Here is a 20,918-nt window from a genome sequence, read left to right on the forward strand (position 1 = left end):
TACTAAATGAAATTCTCTGGGCTCCAGCTGATCAATCAACTTTTAACTGCTACTTCAGTGGTAAGGAGATGTCCACGTGGCAGGCTGGGCAAACAGGTAGGGTGGGGAACACTGAACAGCGGCTACTTCCCACCCGGGGCTGTCGTCGGAGTAAGGCAAGAGAATGAGCTGAGAGGTCCCCGTGTCCTGGGTCCTGAGGCTCATGGCTACATCTCAGACGGAGGAGAGAGGGGACGTGTGCAGTGAGTTTACTAATGAAACTCTTAAGGGGATTCCGGCCACTGGGGATCCAACTTTTCTTTCCCTGTGGGACAAAGGTGTGGGGGGGGATGGTGGCAGGAAGAACAGAAAGACAGACCTCTAAAGCTCCTAGCTAGGGAAGTTTGTTGCTGGGTTCTTTGGCAGTAGTAGGTTCAGGCAACAGAAACAACAGAGATAGGCATGTGTGGGATCTCCTTAGGCCGCCTCTTCGGGGCTGTGGTTCAGCTAATGCTGAGCTGCGCAAATCCTATTAGTTTACCATCGTCGGGAACATCGGAGCCTTCAACGCCAGATGCCTGAGAACCAAACAAAATAAGAAACTGTGGCGGTTAGGAGCAAGATTCAGGTAGCAATTATACTGTCCATGGGGGTTAGAGTAGGAAGGCGGTGAGGGACAGGTCTCTGAAGGTAAAATAGCCGATGCAGACGTCTCTACCACAGAAGACGGAAGGCAAGGTACACAGCTGGTGTCAAATTGGCTAATACTCCCTCTTAAGAACAGCCAAGGGTGCCAGAGAGACTGGAGGGGCGGGACGCAGAAGGGAGGCCACTCAGGGGAGATGCCAGCCAGGGCCCTGGGGAGGCTAAGCACAGGCTAATACTGTCACCGCTCAGGGGAAGTGGTCTCCAGAGGCTGAGGGCAGGAGGGAGGGCATTTCAGTGAGGAGGAAGGGATGAATACCAGTTTGAAAGTGACAGATCGATTGGACTGAGGCTCTTCCACAATTTTCTGCAAATTAGCTGCCACTGTAATTGTACAAACAGAGAGAGTAATGAGAGGCTGAATGTATTCATTGTTAATCCTATTTTAAAGGGTTTAAATGGTCGTTCAGAGTCTTCAATGAGCACTCAAATATGAAAGCACAAAGATCAAGTTAGAACTCCCTAAAGAAACATGTCTTTCTAACTCATCTCCAAGTCGTCTGACTAAACACAGAGCGCTGTCAATTAACTTGCTATAGGTGCCCTGCTCCTCTGGGAAAGACACTCGGGGGAAAGGTCTGATCTGCCTCCTCAGGCTCACAGAGCCTTAGACAGGAGCCAGCAAGCTGCAGCCTGCGGCCTGGTTTGGCTCTGCCTGCAAACTAACAGTGCTCTGAACACCTCACAGACCTCCTGGCCCATTTAAAGCCCACAGTTGCTGCTGTGCCATCAGGGCGACTTCAACTCACAGCGGCCCACGTACAAGAGAACAAAATCACTCCTGACGTCTCCTGCCTTCAGTGACCTGTGTCTGTGACCAGGCTGGACCCTCCCCCAGCCATCCTAGGGCTGTGTTACGAACGATTCTGCTCTCCTCCTGGGCCCACGAGGAGACAGTTCACTCTCCGACAAGAACCAGGATGGTCAAGCTCACTTTACGTGCTGGGGTCTGTCATCGGTTCTACTAGAGTCTCCCACTGGAGGTCAGAGTTGAGAGAAATCTTTGTCTCCCCTCCCACCTCCCTATATGTATATATTTATACACAGTCAAATCAGAACTGGCTCAGAGCTGACCCTCTAATAGGTTTTCAGAGGCACTGAATCAGATGGGGCAGACGGCCCATCGTTCTCCAGTGGAGCAGCCGGTGGATTCGAACCACGTGCCTTTGGATTGTTAGAGCAGCTCCTAACCACAAAACCACCAGAGCTCTCATGCATCAAGTAGCAAGTCCTCGTACAGAGAGAGAGAGAGTCAGGGGGCAGTGTATTACCTATGACTAAATCCCGTCCGTCGACCAGGCCAGCAGAGATGAGCTCCTGAGAGACGCCCTCCGCGGTATCTGCAGGGACAAGGAAGGAGAGCTCCACTTCCTGGGCAGCACATTCACCCCAAACCCTCAGAAGTCCGCGTGGAGCCAGCACCACCAGACCCAGCCTGTCTGCTCGACTCACAGACTCGAGGAAGGTGGTGGGATGTTCGTGCCCCGGGAGGATTTTCCCACGCGCACTATCTCAAGGGCAAGTGTGCTCACTGGTGTATCTCACACACTCACTGCTGTTGACGTGGACTCACTCCTGACCCTCCCCCGAGAGTTTTTGGGGGCTGTAAATTGCAGAGAGGGGAGTGGTCCTTTTTAATCTCATGGAGGCACTGATGGACTTGAACTGTCAGAGAAAGAGCAGGCTCCGGGATCACAGCACAACTCCCTATAGTCTAAGCCACCAGCGCTCCCCACAGGGGCACCCAAAGGGCACAATCTATCAGTCAAGGAGCCAGCAGCACCCTCGGTGTAAACAGACCTTTCTAAGTAATGGGGCGGCCTCATGTATCGGAAGAGCTTGCCAAAGCGCAGAGGACGTGGTGCAGCAGACACTCTTATCCTGAGAGCAGACCTGGACCCTGTCCCTCTGAGCTCAACCCCGTGATTGGATGGTGAATGCAGATCCCTTCCAGACATCACGGAGCAGAAAACAATCCCTTCTCTTTGGGGAAACAATCCCTTCTCTTTGGGGATTACTCTGCACATGTTTTGCTATAATCCTTTTTCATCGAGGTAGGGTTTTCTTGATCTCGTTATCCCAGGTGATAAAAGCTGACCGATGGCTGTACTAGAAACTAACTGGAGATCAACACACCACCAATCCATTCAACCTCAATTTATGAATGCTGGTTCCACGGCTTCTCAGAGGGCCTGGGGAACAAAACCGGTGGCAGCTGCCTGTCGCACGCTTGTGTGCACAGATCCTTTGAAACACATCTTTGCCTGCCTTTGAAAAAGTAAAATGTACTTCTCCATAGTGGTAAGTAATTCCAAAAAAGCAGAGAGAGTAAGGACAGATAGTGCTGGCTGCAGGATACTTCTAAGTAGGACTGCTGAGATTAAACCAGCCTCATTCCAGGGAGTTCATGCCCGAAACAGTGCGTGTTCTGCTTCAGCCTGAGGAGAGAGGCTAACCAAGTCTTGGCTCTTATTTCCTCGCGTGGAGAACAACAAAGCACAATGAGAAAAGAATGAACTCTGGGTACCGATGTATCGGCGTTTGGAAGGAGTCACACCTCTTTCCAGGTATGTAACTGTGAGGCGGTCACTGGCTCTCCTTAAAGCCCTGACCTCATCATCTTCATCAAAATAAGGTAATGCTCTTCCTTCTTGTTGGGCATCACCCAGTTCAACTACGAACTCTCTGGGTAACAGATGGAAACCTTCCGGGGTCCTGCACCCTCACGTTCTCCACTGGCCAAAGCCCACTGCTGCAGTCACTGTGGCTGTCCACATTGTCGAGGGTCTTCCTCTCATATTGGTCCTCTTCCTTTTCCAAGCACGGTGTCTTTTCTCCAAGGATGGGTGCATCCAGACAACACGTCCAGTATGTGAGGTGAAGTCTCACTATCCTTGCTGGTGGATCTGACCCACTAGAGGCTCCATCTCTAGGTCAGTCTCATAATCACTTACAGACTAGGCCACCAGAGCTCCCTCCAGTGTCCTGGGGCCTTTCCTTATTCACTGTCCAACGTCTGTCTATATTAAGTAACTGAAAAGATCACGACTTGGGTGAGGAAGAGGTCTATCCTAGTATTTAAAACCAACAGCCTTGCTCTTTAGCACTGTAAAGAGATCCTTGACAACAGACTGGCCCAAAGCAACATATCTTTTGGTCTCTTGACTTTTGCTACCATGAGTGCTGACTGTGGATCCAAGTAAAATTGGAGATCCTGGACACATCCAACCTCTGGGTCAAGCAGCTGTTTCTCAGGGCGTCCCCGTCTCTGTCAGTCCTGGTCTGGTTCCTCCACTTTCACACGTGCCCTTTACTTACTTCTGTTTTTGCTAAATGCCATCAAGTATGACTCACAGTGACCCTACGATCCACTGACTTGAACGTTGTCCTATCTCATGCCATCCTTACAATCCCTGACACACTTAAGCCCACTGTTGCAGTCACCTTGTCAACTCACCTGGTTAAGGGTCTTCCTCTCTTTTGTTGCCCCTCTGCCTTTCCAAGCATGATGTCCCTCTCCAAGGAATAACCTCTCCTAGCAGCATGCCAAAGGATGGGAGACAAAGCTTCATCATCTTTGCCTCCAAGGAACATTCAGGCTACACCTTCTCCAAGACATATCTGTTTGTCCTTTTGGTTGTCCATGGGTAACTCAGCCCTCTTCTCCAGCACCACAGCTCAAAGGCATCAATTCTTCTGCCATCCTTAGTCACTGTCCAGCTCTCAGATGCACAGCAAGTGACTGAAAAGACCATGTCCTGAATCAGGCACACATGAGTCTTCAAAATGACATCATTACTCTTTAATAATTTGGCGAGGTCGGTCTATAGATTTTCCCTGTGCAATACATCCCGTGATCGCCTGACTGCTAGTTCCAAGTGTACTGACTGTGGATCCAAGCAAGATGAAGTTGCTGACTGCTTCAATCTTTTCCTCCATTACGATGTTGCCTATCAGTCCAGAGCGAGGGTTTCCACTTTCTTGACATTCAGATTCAACCCATATTGAAAACTGTAGTGTTTGATCTTCTGCAGCAAGTGCTTCAAATCCTCACTTTCAGTAAGCAAGGTTGTGTTATCTGCATGGCAAAGGAAACGGATGAGTTTTCCTCTAGTCCTGATGCCACATTCTTTTTCACAGAGTCCAGCTTCTCAAAGAATTTGTTCAACATGCGGATTAAAAGGGTGTGGAGAAATTTTTCCTAACTAACCTTGTAGTGTCCACACAACAGCCTCTGGGTCTAGGTCTAGGTTTCACAAGAGCACAATTAGGTGTTGTGGGATTCCCATTCTTCTCAAGGTTACTCTTACAGCCCTTCTGCATTCGAGGTCTCTCATGCCGCCTCTCATCGACCCTCTGCAGATCTTCAGCTCTGAGCTCTAGGTCAGTGTCATCGTCACCACCTTTGCCTCAAAGCCCAAGGTCACTAGGTCTGCCTTGTACAACAGCCCCCGAGGTAAGAATTTGAGAACGCGGTGCTTACGATCACTGACGCACAGTGAGCAGTAACGAGAGCTTCCATTAGTGCCGTTTGCTATTACATTCGATCCCCTAAGTGCATTTAGCAGCTACATTTTTATGTTATTAATTTATCTACCAAAATCTTTAAACCTGGAAAATTTTTATTGTCTTTTGTAAAAGCAAAACCTATTGGAAGGACAAACTCTTCATAACACACTGCATTAAATGGCCAAGGGCAAAGAAAAGTTCTTTTTTTCTATGTTTCTGATGCCTTACCTCTCCCCGGGGTAAATTCGAAACGAATATCATTAAGTTCTTTTTTTGAATTCCTGAAAGAGAGAGCAGAACGTACAAAATCACATCTCTGAAGACCTGCCAACCCGTTATGCAAACTCAACAGAACCTCTTCTGGTCTCGAAAAGCCCATCATTTGTCTGGGTGCACTCACGCTGCAGCGCCCCAAAGTCAGCAACCCAACCTCATCATTTGTCTGGGTGTGCTCACGTGCAGCGCCCCAGAGGCAGCAATTCAAATGCACCACCAGGCTGACGACTACTTAGGTCCTTCACTTTCATTTTTGTGTGTGTCTGTGTGGTGATGGGAGGGCATGATTACATGTTTATTACATGTCTAGTTTTATCCTCTGGCTGCGGAAGGAAAAAGTCAGGGATATTCCAAATTAGAAATAGCATGACAGATCACGTCTTCCTTCTTCCTATGGAGCCAAGCAGGTCCAACGCGACTGTTGAAGGCCTGTTATCAGGGAGAGGCCGCAATCGCTCCAGTGGTTCTGTTCTAATGCAGCAGGTAACTCGGGATGCACCTGGCTTTTCTCCATGCTGGTTACCAGATGCTCTGCTGGAGAAGGAGGGACAATCTCTTCCTGTACTATTCAGATCCAATTTGGTGGTACACACATAAAAAGTAATTTAAAATAAAATAAAATAAATCTCCCAACCAACCACAAAGTTTCTCACAGAATAAGAATCCCACGGCTGTGAGGAAGCGGGGAAAATGATTCTTGCGCAGGGGTGAGCTTCTCCTTGATGACGCCTGGTAGGTGGGCCTCCCTGCCCTCAACATTCTTGGGAAAGGACCAGTCATTTCTCGGGTCCTCAGTCATCGGCTTTCTGGTCGACCAGGAAAGCAGCTTTTTCTCAGCTTTTCCCTTCTTCCAACCTACTCTGTGTCTGCTATCGAATTACTCATTTTCTTTCCCATTCCCTTTCTCTCTGCTCCTACTCCATCTAAGACATTTTCTTTAATAAACAGAAAACTCTCTACTCCTTTGGATAAGTATAAAAATCACCTGCCTTTAAGGAGTTTGCATATGCCTATTCCCACTAAGATGATATCTAAAAGGAACACCTATCTGAGCACTAAAAGTAGGACTCAAAAGGATGGGCAGGCAGAGGGGGTGAGGAAGCAGCTGAGCCCACACAGGACCAGTCAACACACAACTCCAGAAACTGAACCATGTGACCCTGAGGTACGGTTTACAGTGTCCTCTGGCCACCTCCAGGCTCAGATTATCCAGGCTTCCTGGAGGATTCTGCTGAAGGCAGTGTACAGTATACAGAGAGGCAGAACCCCAAAAGTATTTCATCTAAGCAGCACAAAGGGACTAGATCTATCTGAAAAAGAATAAACCTGAAGCCTCTGGGCATGATGGTGGGGCCAGGCGGATGACAGGACAGACCCTCTACAATTAAGACCTCGAAACCAAAGAGAACAGAAACGCTGAATAACTCCAGAATCCCAAATGTCAGAGGAAAAGATAAAGATGTGAAGGCAACTGAGGGAAGAAATTAAGTGAAAGCATGGAAAAGGAGACAGTGGTGAACACTCTGCAAACCCTGAAACTGAAACTAAACAAAAACACGGAATAGAGAGACAGCTGGAGCAGGGAGCTGGGGACAAACGTGACACAGTGAAGTCACTGCGACCTGTTCCCAGCAGCTTTCTGACTGTAGCTAAGCACCTGTGTATCTGTTCAGAGAACACACAGGCCCACGTTTAGATAAGCCGCTCTTCTATCCCAACGGGAAAACACCAAGCCGTATCACAATCCAAACAATCCAAATCTAAGACAAAGGACTGCCGAAAGCAGAATAGGAAAGGGAAGAGTTACCTACACAGAGACCAGAAAGGTGAGGTTCACATCTCTCAGGTGAAATCGTGTGAGCAAGAAGACAGCAGGATGGCAGAGACCAAACTCCTACAGCAAGAAGAAAGAGCCAGCTAGGAATAAGAAAACTGTCCCTCGATGATAATGGGAAATCAGAACATTTCCAGATAGACAGAAATGAAAGGAATTTGTGAAAACAAGATTGGCATTATAAGAAATACTAAAGGGAATTCTGTGGACAGAAAACCAATGATAGATAACAACCTGAAATTAGTACCCGTGACAGAGTCATTCAGAAACTATGCAAAGTAAGATAAACTTATGATACTAAAAATATCCAGAGATAACAGTCTATATATGAGGACAATTACAAAGCAAAAAGAGATAACAGTGTAGTTACAGGCCTTCCAAAGAGAGAGGATGTCAGGCTGATTTCAAGATAAAATAGTAACTTACAGGAGCATTTCAAAGAAACCTTCTTATAACAATAAGGAAGGAAATGCAACTTTTTCTGCCTTTCTCTCTAACTGTGGTCTTAAACCAAGATGACCAGGAACTCATGCGTGGAAAGAGGATGAGATGGGGGGCTCTGGCAATGACAGTGACAGTTAGAACCTGGGGCAGATCATGTTGTACTGTCAGCACTCCATGGACTTTTAAAATGTCACTGTGAGTAAAGAGATCTAATCTGTCATGAGAACTTTGGCATTTCAATCCTAAACCAAGGACTGGCAACAGAACAAGGCTGAAGCAGACTGCTCTCTATGGCCCTTCCTGCCAAGCAATCTTTCAGGACTTCTCTGCATGGCCCTTTGCCCCTCCAAGGTACAAGAACTGGTCTCCATTTGCTTGGAATAACTGAGAGTCAAGACTCAGAGGAGGAAATGGACTAGTGGCCGACTGCCGACCACCTCAACAACTGCCTTCTTCACCAAGAGACTGAAGAACCCGGCTGTGGTCAGCTATTGTTACAAAATATTCTAGAAACCAGACTTTCTAGAGCCACCGAGGCTAGAAAAACCCTTCCAACTACTGCCCTGATAAACTGAACCTTACACCAGTGATCTCCTCTAAAATCTTAGATCCAAACGTTTAGCTTAACTATGAAAGAACATCTGCCTTGTGCATTATGCTTTTGGAAGAACTATCTATGTGAAATTAAACTGACCGCAGGAATACTAAAGACCAGACAGTATGCACAGGGTGCAGCAAATTTATAATAAAAGGAAGGAACAATTCAGAAAAGGAAGGTGGAAATGAACATGCACTTAAGTGTAAACACTGCCATGGAATTGTACCTGTGGGAACGGAGTTGGTGCATGTTTTACCGTGTCCTAAACAACAATAAAGAAAAGCAACTTGAAACACTTGGTGTAAAACGAAGAAACAGACTAACTATCTATCTATCTATCTATCTATCTATCTATCTATCTATCTATCTATCTATGTGTGTTTATGAGAAAGAGAGAAAGGTTTTTCGTTTCATTTCTCACGAAATAAGGCATCTACCTACCTACCTACCTACCTACCTACCTACCTACCTACCTACCTACCTATCTATCTATCTATCTATCTATCTATCTATCTATCTATCTATCTATCTATCTGTTTATGAGAGACAGAGAGATAGAGAAAGGTTTTTCCTTTCATTTCTCACGAATAAGGCCTTGATTTTATGCCACAATCAGAAAGTCCTCCACTCCTGGGTTCATCTTAGAACCTATAAATAGGTGACAATAAAGTGAAAAGGACAAATCTGATCTTCAGATAAGGTACCCTGCTGGAGAAAATGGTTAAGCACTAAGCTGCTAGCCAAAAGGTCAGTGGTTCAAATCCACCAGTAGGTTTAAGGGAGAAAAGACCTGGCGAATTGCCTTGCAACAATTTCAGGCTTTGAAACCTCAGGGGGCAGCTCGAGCTGAGTCTCTACGAACTGGCATCATCGGTCGGAACGATAATCTTCAGGTAAGCGTGTTAGTGTCCCCAAAAAACTCTTCCTCAATAAAGACCACACTCTTCACCTCCATTTGCTAGATAGCTTCCTCACTTACTGGCTAGTCCAACAATTTGCATTAACAATACTGGGGGTGGGGGGTGAATATTCTATTATTAATGTTGCATATTAAAGATAGACATCTGTGAGGAATGAAGGCCAAGGTGGAAGGCAACCGTAACGCGAGCTGTGACGGTGAAGGTTCCGTGTCAGCGTGGCCGGGCATGACTCACAGCCGTCTGGCCTCACGTGATGATGAAATGTGTCCGTTATCTCACAGTGGGATGTGCTGTGTGTCACGGTGTAGTTACCCACCACTGTCACAGGGTGACCTAATCTTTAGAACACAGCCTTCTCAGTAAGAAGAACTGCATATACTGCAAATATACAAATTTGCCACCGTTAGTGGAGACACAAAGACAAGGACATATATGCTGGTCAGACATCCAAGTCCTCACACATGACTAGAATTTCTGAGAGAGATCTATACATAAATCTGTATCTCTACATAAAGGGCACCTGCGGCTAGGTCAACATATAATTCCCTGCAGCTACTTACAAACAAGGACTATTCCCAAAAGGAGTAGCCTTCAGAAAGAAAACAGCACACCTCAAGCACTCAGAAAGCCAAAACCATCTACTTACCTTAATCTCAGGACTAGACTGATAGGGACCTTGGTTTCTTGTGAACTTGCTCCTGAAGACAGAGCCTAGAAAGCATTGAAGGGAAGGTCACCGGCTGAACGAGTAAGCATGGAGGTGACTTAAAGGCCAACTGCAGAGGGACCATCCACACGGCAGCTATTTCTGTCATCTCAAGGCCAGGCCCTGCGGTGGGAGGATTAGCACTCTAGGGCAGTGACATAAGCTGAATGTCAGCCTGAGTCAAACATAAATAAAAGGGACTTCTCAAACCCTCATGCAAATCCACATAAAGCCACGTTTAAATTCTGTATTTTCTTCAGATCTCTGCACCCTCTACAACAGGGAAAAGAAAACAAGCTGGGATTTTTTTTAACTTTTAGAAACATCTGCCAGCAGGCCAGAGGCAGCACCTAAATCAGCTGCTTCCGGAGTAAACTGCCACATTCTGAGGTTCTGAGACCTCAGGTCCAAGCGAATCTTGGACATCTCTGGCTTACTGGAGAAAACACATTCCACTTAGGTTGTTTTAATCTATTCATTTTCCTAAGACTCCTTCCCCACAGAACACACAGAAATGTAAAACTGAGACGATGAAAAGACTACAGGGCTGCCAGTAACACCTCCACGCAGGAGTGTGTGTAGCAGTGGTCTCCCAAGATGTCAAATAAGACGATTCACTGGGATACAAGAAGGGGAAAACAAAACCCCAAAGCACAGACCTTCTATTTCTATATTCCACTTAAAGCATCAGGGAAAATGCAACCTCTAAAAGCTAATAAATAAACCGAGTGGAATCCTGCCTTTACGCATGCAGTGTAACATCTCATGTCAAGTACAGTGTGTGAGCAGAGGGGTTCATAACGGGGCCCTCAATCACGAGGTGCTTTTAATGTGTAAGATTCGATAAATTTGCCTGTCGTTAGGTAAGTGGATTTACAGATTACATTATCTATTTTAACAAAATCTGTCTTCAAAAAAATTGCCAGGAACTTTAAAAGCTAAATACAAAAAAATATAATGAATTAAAAATGGCCTTTTTAAGGAACAGATAAGCAAACAAGAAAATCCTATGACTGACACTCCTGCTTGTCTTAGGATGAACCCTCTCGCTACTGTGTGTTACCAAGTTGGAACTGACCCACAGCTGACCCGCCAGTGGGTTTTCAGAGGCGGTTAAGCACATGGGAGGAGGCTGCCCATCCTTCTCCTGCAGAGCAGCTAGTGAATTTGAACCGTGTGCCTTCGGGATTGCAGCACAGTTTCTTATACTAGGCCACCAGAGTTCTCTATGAAAATGTTAAGCCAAAGTTAAACATAATAATCATGTAATCAGGTGAGCTCTGGTGGCCTAGTGGCAAGAAGCTGCACTGCAATCCCAGAGGTAAGTGGTTCGAATCCACCAGATGCTCTGCTGGAGAAGGAGGGATAATCTCCTCATGTACCAGTCAGATCTGATTTGACGGTACACACACACGCACGCGCGCACACACACACACACACACACACAAAGAAGTATTAATAATCATCTAATCAAGAACTGCAAGAAACTTGAAGGAAAAAATTAGGGTGTTTGGACTTTTCAATAGTTAACCGTTTTAGTACTTAAAGTAATGTAAGATCTTTGCAAAACACACTTATCTGTACACCTTTATGGCTGTGAAAACAGAGTTTCTAACTTGTTCTAAAATTTACCAACATCAGCTGGTATTCCCGAGTTCTGCCTTTCTCATCCACGCAGAAGGCCGGCAGCCGCGGCGCACCCCCTTACCTGAGCTGTCTGTGCGGGCTCTGCCGGGGGTGGGACGGAGACTGGAGTTGGCTGCGTCGGCATCTGCCCAGCTGGCTGAGGTAGATGAGCAGAGATCTGTTCTGGAACTTGTAGCAAAGTCCCCAGGGGATCTGCTGTTGGAAAGAGCTACAAAAAACCACACACATAAGGCAGCTCAGGTCCAGCGCGAGGCAGCGGGCAGCGCAGAGTGTTACTGGCAGACACCCTGAAAGCCGTTTTTGTGGGTTATACGGGCACTCTGCAATCCGGACCACACCTAACTCAAATGAGGGTTAAACGCTAGGAAGCCATTGCATGATTTTTCAGCAACTTTTTGAACATATAATCAAATGATACATCGAAGCAAAGGTCTAATTTACACCCCGTCAAATCCATCCAGCCATGTCATCATCTCTGCAGTGAATTTGACAGCACTCCCACCCACTCAGGAAGCTCCCGTGTGCTACGGGCAGGTATTTCTGCTCCCATCTCCAGCCTTAGGCAACCAGTGACATTCTGTCTCTAATTATTTGCCTTTTCTGGATATTTCCTATAAAAGGAACCATAAACACATAGCCTCTTACGCCAGCAGCTTTCATTTAGCAGTCATTATTCTGAGTTTCAACTCTGCCGTATACATACCTACACAGCACATCCCCTTTTCCCCTTTTCAACACATCATACTAATTTCCAACCATTAGCTACACCACCTCCTTGTCCACCAGAAGAAAAACCCTCAAATCTCCAAAATACATCTTCAAGTATATAACCCAAGACTACAGGACCGATACTTTTCTATGCCTGAGGGTCTTCCACTGTTTATAAAGGTAATTATTAATCAATGATTCCTTAACCTACTGAAATGCATCTCAAAAATAACGGAGATTTAGAATATTTTATACATTCTGTTAAAATCTGCAGGTTATAAATATAGATTTGAATGGGTGCATATGTGAAATACCTCATAAATTTTATGAACTGGTGGGAAAAGCTTAAACTAGGTACAAAAGCAAGTGAAATATACTTAAAATTGCAAGTCAGTGACATATTTAAAATTGCAAGTTAGTAATAAATTTAAGAAACAACATCTAACATTTGCAAAAGAAAGTGAAAAACTTGAAAGAGAGAAAAAATTAAAAAATGCAAGAAGAGGCCTAATAATTGATGGAGCCCATTCATGGTACAAATGGTTAAATGTTCTCACTGCTGCCAGACAACTCAGGTTCAAGTCCACCAAGCAGCTCCCTGTAAGACAAGTCCACAGGAGAAAAAGACACACATACACCCCAGCTCTGAAAACCCTATGAACATCCAACGAGACGGGGCAGAAGGCAGGAAGCAAGGGGTAAGACAGAAGGATCCATGAGAAGAGAGTGAGGCACAGGGTGGGGAAAGCGCTACTCAACTGTGAGCAGAGTAATCAATGTTCTAAAAGGAAACGTGCATGATCATTCAATGGAACACTAATTTGCTTTTTAAATTTTCAACCAAATCACAATAGAGGGAACATAATCCTCTAGAGCAGAGAGTTCTGGTGGCTTAGTGGCAAGAAGCTGTGCTGCATGCCAGAGGCACAGGGTTCAAGGCCACCAGCTGCCCCGTGGGAGAAGGCTGGGCAATCTCCACCCCAACAATTAACTGCCTCTCAAAACTCTCCAGAGGGTCAGCACTGGTTGGGTTCTGACTCTACGGTACACAACAAAAGAGCAGAGAGTGGAGCCCGACTCTGAAACCCACTGTGTCGTCATGAGTCAGAGACAGTAACTGCCAAGTCACAGCTGTCCCACCCTGAGGGCACTGCCACCTAGTGGGAGCCTGTGTAACTACAAGTCTGAAGACCAAGCAATATAGACTCCTGGGGGCTTGCTTACCTGTCCCACTGATGTTCTGAAAATCACATTACATCACCTTTTAAAAAATTAGAGAGAGAGAGAGAGAGAGAGAGTGTGTGTGTGTGTGTGTGAAGAGAGAGTGTGAGTGTGTGTGTGGCGTCAAAGGAGACTGCCCCTTCTTCTCCAGCAGAGCATCTGATAGATTGGAACTGCGTATCTCCGGGACTGCAGTGCAGCTTCTTGCCACTAGACCACCAGAGCTCCCCTTACATTTCTACCAGATGGAAGAAAGCATGTAAACCCACGAGATGATTCCTCTCTTCAGTTAGGAGCACTTCCAGAGGCAGGGAATTCAGGAATGGATGGATGTGCCAGGAGAAACAGTGAGGGGAGGAGGTGGAAAGTGCTTAAACATTCTGGACAGCGCATGTCAAACAACTACTTCTTCCACTCAGCAGGCCAAGACTAACAGACTCTCAGGGCAAATTTAAAAGTGAATATAAAGGCCCCAGTCTGTCACAAAGACATCCATTCACACTCCAAAACAATCTCTGATCAATTTCAGGCAGTGTGAAAATCTCATTTAAACAAATAAAAATAACTAACATTCTTACAAGTAAAATCCAATCAAAGGCAGAACAGGTAGAACACAGAGACACAGGACTTACCTCAGAATTCAACGGCTCTTTCACTCGAGGAGACTAGGAGAAATGCAGAGAAGTGTGTTAATGAAGCGCGAATTTAAAAAGGCTTCATTCTGACCTACACACAGACCTTGAAAACTGGCAACATCAGGTAAATACAGCAATTTTCATAAATGACAATGGTCTGTTCTCCCACTGCAAAGGTCCTGATTTCAACTGGGAGAAAAAAAGTCCCCAGGTGGTGCCCTTGACCATGAACCTAAAGAGCTCTGGTGATCTAATCTGTAGAAAGTCACAGTGCGAATCCCAAGGCCACGTCTCTGTAGGTTTGAATTCACCAGTGGCTCCATGGGAGAACAATGGGCAGTCAAGTCTCCTCCTGTGTGAACTACAGCCTTATAAACCCAACGGAGGGCCAGCTATGTATGAGGCGCTGCTGACTCAATCCACAGCTTTGAGATTTTTTGGGGGGACTGACTCAGCTGCTCACGGTGTCGCTACAAGTTGTGCTCGCCTCAAAGGCACCTAATAATCTCCTAAACGCTGGTGATCAGAAGCCACTCAGCAGCTCTCTGACACAGGCGTGGCGGTCCACTCAAAGGAGGTTCACTGCAGTACAGACTGCAGTCGGTCTGCTCTGGGGCCGACTACAGGCTGGGAAACCGTGTAGGGCAACTCTACAGCGTCAGATGGGTCACCACGAGTCAAAACTCAACCAAAGTCAAAACTGATGCCCAGGTGGCAGATACCTAGTATAAACCAACATTTACTTCAGAAGAACCAATTACAATATTTTATATGAAAATCGCAAACTAATTCTAGTTAGTAAATCTTAACCACAGCAAATTTTTATAAAAAAAAAAAAAGTTTCATTTTTATTATTTTGTGTGCGTGTACCATCAAATCGGATCTGACTGGTACAGGAGGAGATTGCCCCTCCTTCCCCGGCAGAGCATCTGGTGGATTCAAACTGCGTACCTCTAGGATTGCAGTGCGGCTTCTTGCCACTAGGCCACCAGAGCTCGCCTTAACCATAGGAATTTTGAAAACAGACACTGAAGTTTACCAAAAGTTTTCAAATGCTTCTAAACAAATTCTCCATTTAAGGTAAATTCTGCCAAGTATGAATTTAGTCAGAGTACTAACAAGGTCTCTATAGGTGACTGGCAACTCAACGGCACGTAATAACAACAACAACAATTTAAAATAGTAGCTCAGGTTGTTTGTTAATTTGTTTGTTGTGGTTTCTCCCCTACCACCTACTTACAAAGAAAAATTAAGATTTAAGTAATAGCAGTCAACTTGTGACACATGCAGGTAATGCTATCTTACTTGTTTAAGTGCCAGGACTTGGAGCACTTAGATGAAGGTCAAGGGCAAGAGCCAATGCTGTCAATTACATGAAGTCAAGGACAAGTCCTCACAACTGGACCAGCAAGCAACATCATGATAAATGGAGGGAAGAGTCACACGCTTCAGGATTTCATTTTACTGGGCTCCCTAAATCAAGGCCCACAGAAGTGGCAGTCAGGAAACCCAATCGTCAATTGTCCTGGTAATGTGCTGCAGAAGACCTCTGTAAAGTGCCGAAGAGCAAAGCTGTCACTTCGTGCACCTGACCCAAGCCAAAATGTTCGCAATTATTTTCCATCATCTCATATACAGCTCATCTTGTGTGGATTCTGGACAATGACTGTGGAAGATGGAAAAAGAACTGATTTATGGTGTTGGTGAAGAAAATGAAAAATACTGTATATTGCCAGAGAAATGAACAAATCTCTGTCCTTAAGTACAGCCAGGTAATACTCCCATATATTTTGGATATGCTATCATGAAGGCTTCTGTTCAGCTACTTAATATCTTGGTTTCTTCCCTCTGCTTTGGCTTCTCAGCACTCTAGTGCAAGATTCAGAATCTCTTCTGACATGTATTTTGGTCTGTTCTTCCTCCTCTGCCTTTGTAATGACCTTATGCATTCTTCCTGGATGATATTCTTGATATCCTCCCATAGCTCATCTGGTCTTCGCTCATTAGTGTTCAAAGGCTTCAGGCTGCTCCTTGGAGGCAAGGATTTTGAAGCTTCGTCTGACATACTTTGGAAGGAGGGACCAGTCCTTGGAGGGGGGCAATTTTCATGCTTGGGATGGTGGAGGGACAGAGCAGGAGAGGAAGGCCCTGTATGAGATGGATTGATTCAGAAACTGGGTTAACAGGGGTAGGTGTGTCAGAGGCAATGAGATTGGCACAGGATAGAGCAGTGTTTAGAGCTGTTGTATATAGGGTCGCTATGAGTCGCAAGTGACTCGCTGGCACATAACAACAATAACATCATGAAGGCTAGTTTCTTCAGAAGGTTTGCTCAAAAAATAAGGGCTGATGCTCAAGGGATGAACTGACACAGAAGACGACACGATGGGCTCAGACTGGGTCAGAACAGAGCAGTGCCTGTTCTATTGTACGGTGTCACTGTGAGTTAGAAACAACTGTGTGTGATCATTTTAGTGGTTTATCCCAGATTCGGCCTTTGGGAGGCATTCCCTGAAGCTGGCTCTTTTTGGGGGGTGGGCACCTAAAAGGAAATACTTTAAAGTAACGTGTATTTTCTTTTCCCCAGCCCTTTTCTCCAAACAGCACTAGTTCTTTTCATTAGGGAATGGAATTACAGACCAAGACCTGACAGCAAGGTGTCCTATTGGGATACCGTTGCCTACTGGCCCTTCAGGAGAGTGAACCTGGAATTATACGCAGATGTTTACGTACGCGAGCTCCAGTGGCACAGTTTATAGCAAGTGATGCACAGTCCATGGTGAGCTGTGCTGATTGTGCATCCGAACAACATGAAATCTTGAACTTGGTGACTTCAATCTCTCCATTTCTCATGATGATGCTTACCAGTCCAAGTGTTAAGGACTTCTGCTGACCTCTAATCCATACTGACAGCTGCAGTTTTTGCTCTTCAGCAGTAAATGCTTCAAGTTTGGTTGTTGGTTTTTTTTTTTTTTGCTTTCATCAAGAAGGTTGAGTCACCTGCTTCCTCCAATTTTGATGTTCTGTTCTTCTTCACACAGCCAAGCTTTTCCAACTTAACTGCTCAGCACACAGTTAAACATGGTGAAAGAAGACAATGCTAACATAGCCCTTTTCTGATTTTAAACCACACACACCATCCTCTTAGTCCTTCTGATGACATGTTCCCCCCTCTTGGTCTATGCACAAGTGCAGCTTGTACACGTGGAATCCCCATTTTTCGCAATGTTATGCACAGTATGTTATAATCTGCACAAAGAAACACAAGCAAGCAATTATTTTTGGTCCTCTTTTTTTGGTCAAGACCAATCTGACATCAGCAGTGATACCCCTCATTACACGTTCTTTTCAGAATTGGGCTTGAATTTCTAGCAATTCTCTGCTTGTTGCACTACTCCAATTGGTTGGCTGTGGTTTGTGGTTTTTTGTTGTTTTTTTTCCCCTTAAATTATTACCTTCAACAAAACTGTGTGCTATTGTTTACTCCCATATTAATAAAATGCAAAAATCAATGCAATATATAGTTGGTCATTAATCCTAACCAATGTATTTGACACCCTGAATACTGAAGGGTTTTTTTCTCATCTTTAAAAGTTCCATTTGGACCTTTTCTATGTTGTCTGGGTAGTGTCATATTCAAGTAGACGTGCCAGTCCAATATTCCACACAGAATTAAGTGGGCTCCTGGTGTTAACCGTTCTCTACAAAGAACTTCGGTCACTAACACATGTACTCTTTATGGTCGGATGAACAAGAACCACAGCAAAGAGCATCATCTCGGAGGATCAGACAAAGAGAGTTCCCCCTACAGCTGATTTCTAGAACTTACCCTAAGTTGTGAAATCGCCGCTTTCCCCTCCTCACTTTCTTCGTCAAATTCATCGTCACTCCACTCCCAGCCCCCATCCTCAGTTTTATGAAGACGGCCACTGGAACCTGGTACTCTCCGGACCTGCTCATTAAAGGGGATGGGGGTATGGTTTGGTGATTAATAAACAGAATCCTATGCCACAGCTTCACAATCTCCTACTAAATGATTGTTGTTGTGCACCATCGAGTCAGAGCTGACCCTCCATGGCAGTAAATCGCAGGGGAGGAGAATGGCCAGCCTTCTCCTGTGAAGCAGCTGGTGGATTTGAACTGCATGCCTTCAGAACGGCAGCAGAGCTTCTTGTCACTAGGCTACCAGAGCTCCCTAATTATAATAATTATGATTACGGAGATAATTCTTTTCCCCACAGTTAAGTTTTCAAAACTCTCACTTGTCCTTTGTTTACAATCTCTACTATCTGTCTTATCATAAGCACGAACCATTTTTAACACTTTTCTAAAAAAACATCAAAATTAGGGGAGCTCTGGTGGCCTAGCGGCAAGAAGCTGCACTGCAATCCCAGAGCTACACGGTTCGAATCCACCAGATGCTCTGCCGGAGAAGGAGGAGCAATATCCTCCTGTACCAGTCAGATCTGATTTGACAGTACACGCACACAAAATAATAAAAATTTTTTTAAAAACAACAAAAAACACAACATCAAAATTCTCCTTATGGAGAAATGGAAGGCAAATCAGGAGGCCTAGGTGTCAGGAGGCCTAGGTGTCAGCTTCTAAAGTGAAACAACCTCTAACTAGGAAAGACCAGCAAACCAACTAGCTCAGATCTCTGGAAGTGGAGTGGCCACTTACAACTACGAAGGCAATGCCTGATCAAGCGAAGACGGCTACACTTTGGTAAGCAAGTGGCAGGTTCAAAGCAGACGTCACCTCCTCCTCAGCCCTACAGCAGGGAGTGGACAGTGACGGTGCCAGGGGGGGACCTTCTCCTTCAAATGTGTGCGGTCAGGTTTTGGGGTGTCTAGTCTCTGAAGGACAAGTGCAGACAAAGGTCTTGGTTTAGGCTTCAGTGGTTCCCCCAGCAATGTCTAGTAGAAGATTTTTAACAGTTTGTTACTCAAACAACAAATAACGGAAACTTTGTAAAAACAGTTTGGGAAAAATTAATGAACAGTTGCAGGCCCCCATAAGCAAAAATGAGAAATCCCCGAGGTGTGGGAGAATGTGACTTGCACAGTTCCTGTAATGTTAAATATGTCCACCTCTACCCTACTCATTATGAAGAGAACACAAAGAAACAGAAAACCATAGGCCACTCATGGAAAAAGAAGCATCTTAAAGAATACGAGGAAACTCCAAAATTGGGATTCCCAATTAAAGATAATAAAACCACTGTGTTAAATATGCTCAATGAGCTAAAGCCACCGACAAGGAAGAAAAGGACTGCAGGAGAGCCGTGTATGAAACAGACAGAAATTATAAAACAGAACCAACGGAAATTCTGGAGCTGAACAGTCCAACACTGGCAATGTCCCTCTGCCCTTTCAGTGCTCTCTGGCATTTATGCGGAGAGCGCTGGCTCGCTCTGAAAATTACCGCCCAGCAGAAAGTGACCGGTCCCACCACCGGTGCGCGCTCTCTGGAACAGGCCTTCCTACTCTGTTTACTACAGATAGGCTGAGAAGATTTCAAATCCCGATTCCTTTTTCATTATGAACAGCTCATTATTCAATTTATCTCTCTTTTCTCAAATTTTACTACTGCAGCTTTTGTTTGGAAATCTCTTATTTCAAATAGGCAAGTTCATCACTCAGTTCTACTTTTCAAAAAGCAGTACGCCAAAATTGAGGCAATTTTTCTGATACAGGATCAACTGTCCTCTAAAGACCAATAACATACTCACTGTTTCCTAGTAAGCTTTCATTTAATAACAAACACCTCTAATGCTTCTTTTTCTGTCTCCTTAAGACAATGCTATCAATTTCACTGTGTCCCTCAACCCTGATAAGATAGGTGTAAGGGGAGCTTCCCTAGCATGTGGTCTGTAACACCTTTCTTCTCACTGGGGACCACAGAGGAGGGAAGCTGGCAGATGGGGGGGCCTCAGTACCACCAAGGAAGACTGGCCAGGAGGGAAGTGTGCCCTTTAGACTCAGGGCTCTGTGACCCCAGGAAGGTCAAAACACAATGGAGGCCTCTGATGAACGATGAACGCCAGGCCTACAGACGCTGGAGGAAACAAGGATGCTCCCCGACAATGAGCCACAGCAGGGGTGGCGGCTTCCCGAGAGCTGGCACCCTGAATTTAAACATTTAGCTTTTTAAACTATAAGAGAATAAATTTATTTCTTAAAGTTTTTTTACTGTTGTGGGGTAAAAAAAAATATACACTGTAAATCCGAACCTCTACCCTGATGCTTCCGACTCGAGCTGGGAATGGGCATCTTTGTTATGTTAAAGGAACACCTGAGTGAGACCTAGACAAAGCAGGAGAATGACACAGACCCGAGTGGAATGTTCCTGAGGCTGTTGTTAGAGCAATCCTGCTGAGCTAACGGCTACTCGTGAGAGACCTCACTTATACTCCACCCCACAGAAACAGGGAACTAATTTCATTGATTTAGGATGACAAATGCATTTTACTGTTACTGTTTTTAAAGTCCTCAGGTGATTCCGATGTCCAACAATAGATGATAACCAGTGAACCAGGCAGTGGGGAAACACCCTAAAAAAAAGAACCCCTTTGCAAATGCAAAGATCCTATAAGGCAGAAAAGAAAACAACTCATAATCTAGGGGAAACAGCTGGAAAAAAGATGGTATACCAATTGACATATTTCAGTTAACAGATGCTGCCCTGGACGTGCTCACCAAGTTGTGCCAAGAAATCTGGAGAACGACCACTT

General features: G+C 45.2%; 1 protein-coding gene across 1 annotated transcript in view; it reads right to left on the minus strand.

Annotated features, from left to right (window-relative positions):
* Window positions 1-482: 482 nt before the first annotated feature.
* The window catches only part of OXSR1 (oxidative stress responsive 1), a 77,145-nt gene continuing 56,709 nt past the window's right edge, over window positions 483-20,918 (minus strand). The window contains exons 11-18 of the mRNA XM_006890590.1: window positions 18,012-18,134; window positions 14,180-14,212; window positions 11,680-11,826; window positions 9,912-9,976; window positions 5,422-5,474; window positions 1,956-2,024; window positions 944-1,008; window positions 483-557 (exon numbers count right to left, since the gene is read on the minus strand). Of these exons, the coding sequence (XP_006890652.1) occupies window positions 483-557; window positions 944-1,008; window positions 1,956-2,024; window positions 5,422-5,474; window positions 9,912-9,976; window positions 11,680-11,826; window positions 14,180-14,212; window positions 18,012-18,134 (630 nt within the window). The remainder of the gene's footprint in view (window positions 558-943; window positions 1,009-1,955; window positions 2,025-5,421; window positions 5,475-9,911; window positions 9,977-11,679; window positions 11,827-14,179; window positions 14,213-18,011; window positions 18,135-20,918) is intronic.

This window comes from Elephantulus edwardii, unplaced genomic scaffold (assembly GCF_000299155.1).
Source record: "Elephantulus edwardii isolate Elephantulus edwardi_28Jun2011 unplaced genomic scaffold, EleEdw1.0 scaffold00091, whole genome shotgun sequence".
In the NCBI taxonomy this organism is placed as follows: domain Eukaryota; kingdom Metazoa; phylum Chordata; class Mammalia; order Macroscelidea; family Macroscelididae; genus Elephantulus; species Elephantulus edwardii.